This window comes from Camelina sativa, chromosome 4 (genome assembly GCF_000633955.1).
Source record: "Camelina sativa cultivar DH55 chromosome 4, Cs, whole genome shotgun sequence".
Lineage (NCBI taxonomy): Eukaryota > Viridiplantae > Streptophyta > Magnoliopsida > Brassicales > Brassicaceae > Camelina > Camelina sativa.
Genome location: NC_025688.1, coordinates 22,997,081 through 23,001,813, shown reverse-complemented (window position 1 = coordinate 23,001,813; position 4,733 = coordinate 22,997,081). Strand labels below are relative to the sequence as shown.

At 36.1% G+C, this 4,733-nt stretch overlaps 1 protein-coding gene and 1 pseudogene across 1 annotated transcript in view; one reads left to right on the top strand and one right to left on the bottom strand.

Moving 5' to 3' along the window:
• Window positions 327-1,302, bottom strand: LOC104784197 (annotated as a pseudogene).
• The window catches only part of LOC104784195, a 4,190-nt gene continuing 3,651 nt past the window's right edge, over window positions 4,195-4,733 (top strand). The window contains exon 1 of the mRNA XM_019244207.1: window positions 4,195-4,546. Within this exon, the coding sequence (XP_019099752.1) occupies window positions 4,195-4,546 (352 nt within the window). The remainder of the gene's footprint in view (window positions 4,547-4,733) is intronic.

The window sequence follows — 4,733 nt, the reverse complement described above, 5'->3', positions numbered from 1 at the left end:
GAATTCTCTCAATCGCTTCTAGTAGTCGTTTCAACCAGATCACATATACGAGGAATTCAATTCAACTAATTCATCGGCCATTGACCATTGTCTGTGATAAAACTCTGTTATGTTGTCCTGTGTTGTTCGTAGTCGATAATGTGTTCTGTTACGTTAATGATTCAACATTTTGGGGTAAGAAAGTAGAGAGATTACGCCTCTAGTGTCATATATATGTTTTGACCAAGTGCATTGACGAAGCATCTTTGCCTCTGTGGCGAAAAGAGCCGTTAGTGTATTTGCAAGGAGGAATGAGCAGAAATCATGTTCAAATTCAACCAAAACATTCTTTGCAGTACCAAGAAACACTCCACCTAAAGGAAAATAAGTGTTGTCCTATTGATCATAGACACTTAATCTCCTTTATGATCTCAAAGCCACTATGAAACATATATACTAAAAGGCTGAGACTGTAAAGATAACTTACAAAGAGACCACAAAAGCTAATCTAAAACCGAACCCAACTAATGAAACGACTACTTGAAGGTCACAAACTTGTTAGTTCCGTGTCTGGCCCAATGGTTCTTGAGATCAACAGGGTGAGAGAGGCTATACCCTTCGCCAGCAAGCCTTGCAAGGAGCTTGACATAAGCACCATTGCTCATTTTTCTTCCAGCAAGACGAGCTCCGGGTCTTGTGGTGCTCATGGGTAGTGGATATGTCGATATGCTGATGGTACAGCATGAGGATTGCCAACCTCCCATGCCCCATTTGTAGCAAACCCTTGAAACCCCTGTACATGAACACACAGGAGGAGGAACCCCGGAAGTATCGAAGCTTGAAATGTCAATGTTGATGTCCAGATTCTTCTTCTCGCGCTTTGTTTCTGGTATGCTCAAAGTTTTCTTTGACTTGTAGGATGCAGAGCGTTTCTTTCTTGGCGTTTTAGGCTTCAAAGCTTTCGAAGGAGGGAGACTGATTCGTGGACTTCTGTTCCACGGTTTCCACACCGTTTCTGTAATCTATAGTAGTAGGAAGATAAAACGAACGAGACTGAGGCACCATCACTCCTTCGGCAGGATTTGCTTGAGATACTTGAGAAAGATGAATGCCTATGGTCTTTGGAACAGCGATATGGGAGTGAAACCAATGAGCATTAGATGTAAGCAAGGTTGCATCCTTGTTTGCGTTTGTTACAGATAGTCCTAACCGGACTATGAGTCCTTGTTGTAATACTTCTTTTCCGGCTTGGATAGATCTCCAACTATAGAAACAATTGCTTCCATTAGTTGCATGTACGTATGATGTATGAGGATGATACATGCCTTGATATAGTCTGGCTAGTAGACTGTTTGGGTTTTTGAGGATTCTCCAGGCTTGCTTTGCAAGTAGGGCTCAGTTAAAATTATGTAAATCTCTGAAACCTAAACCACTTTCCTTTTTTGGTAGAGACATTCTATCCCATGCCACCCAATGTATTGAGCGTTTCCCATTCTCTTGACCCCACCAGAAAGTTGAAATGACACTATTTATCTCGTCGTATATTGAGATTGGGACAAGGAAACAATCCATGGAATAGACCGGGAGAGCCATAGCTATTGATTCAATGAGAACTTCTTTTCCAGCTGGGGATAAGTATTTCTTTCACCATCCTTCTATTCTCTCTATAACAATATTTTATGATTATGAACTTTAAAAGTAATTTTCATACTGAATCTTTAAGTAATTAACCAAATATTTTTTCATTATTTTCTAATTAAATAATTAGTGTTTATATTTTTGACGCAGGTATGTTTATTATTTATTAACGCTAAAATAAAAGGAAAAAAAATAACCATAAAATTTAGAAACCCTATAAAAGTTTTCAATAACAAAACGGTGTTAGTAAAAATAAGACGGCTGCTAACTCGTCAAAGTTGCGGAACCCTAACTAAAGCCTCGACCGAAATCTCTTGCCGGAGACGAAACTATGCAGTGTTTGGCGATGGCCACGGACCGTGTCTCTTTTACGTCCTTCCTTCCAAGGTACTTCTCTTTGTTCCTTCGTTCTTTAAATTCATATATACCTTTTGCTTGCCCTTTTTTTCTGATTAAACTTCTTCAAAACGAGGTAGTTCTATATATGTTCGCTTTGCTCTAAAATAATATTTTTTTGGCTTTTTTTGAAAAAATATTAACAATAGAGGATTAGTTTATTATCATGGGGTTCACATAGATTGGATGTGTTTTGTATGTTTATATGTATTTTCAGGGATCAGAGTCCATATCTAAAGAAACAATTGAAGCCAACAAGAGTGTCTTTCTCCAACTTTGACGCATTCCCAAAATCAACTGTTCCTCTTCCAGGTATTATAGGTTGTTATCAATATTGGAAGCTTGTCTTGTAATGACTCTTTCAACAACTAAAACTAATTTCCAAAACTGCAGCAAATTCACATGTGGACTTTGCATCATCATCATCATCATTCAACCATATATTTTCTCGTGACCGAAGACTAACAAAGCATCTGAGTATTGTCAGAGCATCTACAAGCGAAAACTCGACCTCAGGAGCCGCAAAAAGAATGGAAAACAGATTATTCGTCGTGTATTGCTGCTTAGGGTTCATATGGATACTCCATGACTGCCATCTGCCTCTTTACTTGAGGTTTCACATGATTATGATAATGCTTCTGGATGCAAGCGAATTTTTCTTCCCATCTATTAACTTCAATGGATGGTTTCAGAAGTATTACCTGAGGATGGTGATAGGGTTTAGTTGCACATGCATCCTTTGTGACCTTGTTTGTGACTTGTTGTGCTGCGCAGGGGCTGGAATCTGTTTTCTGACTCCGATCGTCAAAGCATGTTGGCCGTTTTTGAAACGTTTTCTGTGGGCCTCTACCAAATAATTATGACTATCTATAAGACTTGTATTATATGATCACTGGTAATTTTTAATTCGACTACGAATTAAAAATTAAGAGGGGATGTAACTGATGTTGATCGATATTATAAACAATATTTTATGATTTTTTTTTTTTAACACCTCAAATATTTCATTATATTGTAAAGGGAAAATCACTAGTTTGACCCAAATTGAGCAGTTAATTGCTAGATTAACTCCTAAAATTTAAGGGTCAATTGGGTTAGTTTTATACCGAAAATACTTTTTTTTGCTTTGTTAGGAAAAAAAAAAGTCAATATTACCTTTGGTTAAAAATTTCTGCAATTTCGTTTTTTTTTTTTTTTATAAAAGTCTGCCATACAAGTAATGGCAGATTAATTTGTAAGTGGCAGATTTATTGTCGATGGCAGTTTTTCTTTGGCAGACTTATTTTAGATGGCAAATTAATTTGCAGTGTTTGACGGCAGATTTTTTTTCTATGGCAGATTTATTTGAAGTGTGTAACGACAGTTTTTTTGTGAACAACAGATTTTCTTAACGCGACAGACTTATTTATAAAGTCATGACAGATTTTCATTGTTTTAGTCAATTTTCTTGGAATTTTGTGGCAGATTTTTTATGATTGTTGTAACAGTTTTATTTTTCACTTAAAAAATCTGTCACATTGCGACAGATTTATAAACGTAAAATTAATTGCTAGTTTGACATATAATGGTGACAGATTTTTTGTAAGTTATGACTGGTTTTTGGATTGATGGAAAAATCTGTTGTTTGATAACAGATTTTCGAAAGTCTTTTTAAAATTGCTATATTGACCCACATGCACAATATACGTTATGGCAGATTTTCTTATGTTATGACAGTTGTTTTTTCCTACTAAAAAATCTGCTGCTTGATAACAGATTTATTATATATGAATACAATGATAACAAATTTGTTTTATGTTGATATAGTGACAGCAGATTTTTTTTCGGGGTAATGACAGATTTATTAGTGCCTTTTGTGACAGATTTTTTTAAAGTTAAGCGACAGACTTTTGTAGTAGTTGCCATATATGGCGAGAATCTAGGGTTTACCTTATTTTTTTCTCTTTTGTATCGTGCCTCCCCTCCCCTCCCCCTATATCGACTGAAATTTTTTTTCTCTTTTGGGTTCATCTTATTTTTTCCATAAATTCCTTCTTCCTCCTCTCCAATGTGGATTTAATCATGCTTTCTTTCCTTTTGGGGTTCATAATCGACTTCTCTATTATTTTCCTTTGAAGGTGGTTTTTTTTTTCCTATATCTTCCTTCACGTTTTAGAGTGATTGTTACACAACCAAGAGAATATGAAGCATGTGATTCTCGTTTGTGGTAATTGGATCTTTGACAACAACAAATGGTTGTTTGTTGTTGATAATGAAAGGCGTTCACGAATTCTTCAATGTAACGATCAAAGCAAATTTGATGATTGCATTGAAATGGTATATGAGGATTACAGGCTGGATAACAAGGTATTTGATGTTGTCTTGAGTTACAAGATCTCGAAGAGGTTATTGCAGGATTTACCCAGTGATACACCACCAGTTATTATCGATAATTCTCGTCAGTTGCACACTTTTCTGGGACAATTGGAAACGGTTACAGGTCGACTTTGTGTTGAAGTGAAGAAGAAAATACAGACTAATTTGAATCACAAAGGTAAGAAACGAGGAAGAGATGAAAATGATCAGGTTGGAGAAGAGTATCTTGATATGGCCATCGACACAAATGAAGAAGAGATCGATGAAGATGATAGTAGATTTGATTATTGTGATGATTCTGACGGAACAGATTCTGATGATGAGAATTTTACCATGTATGGAATTCCACCAGAAGAAGAGGATCA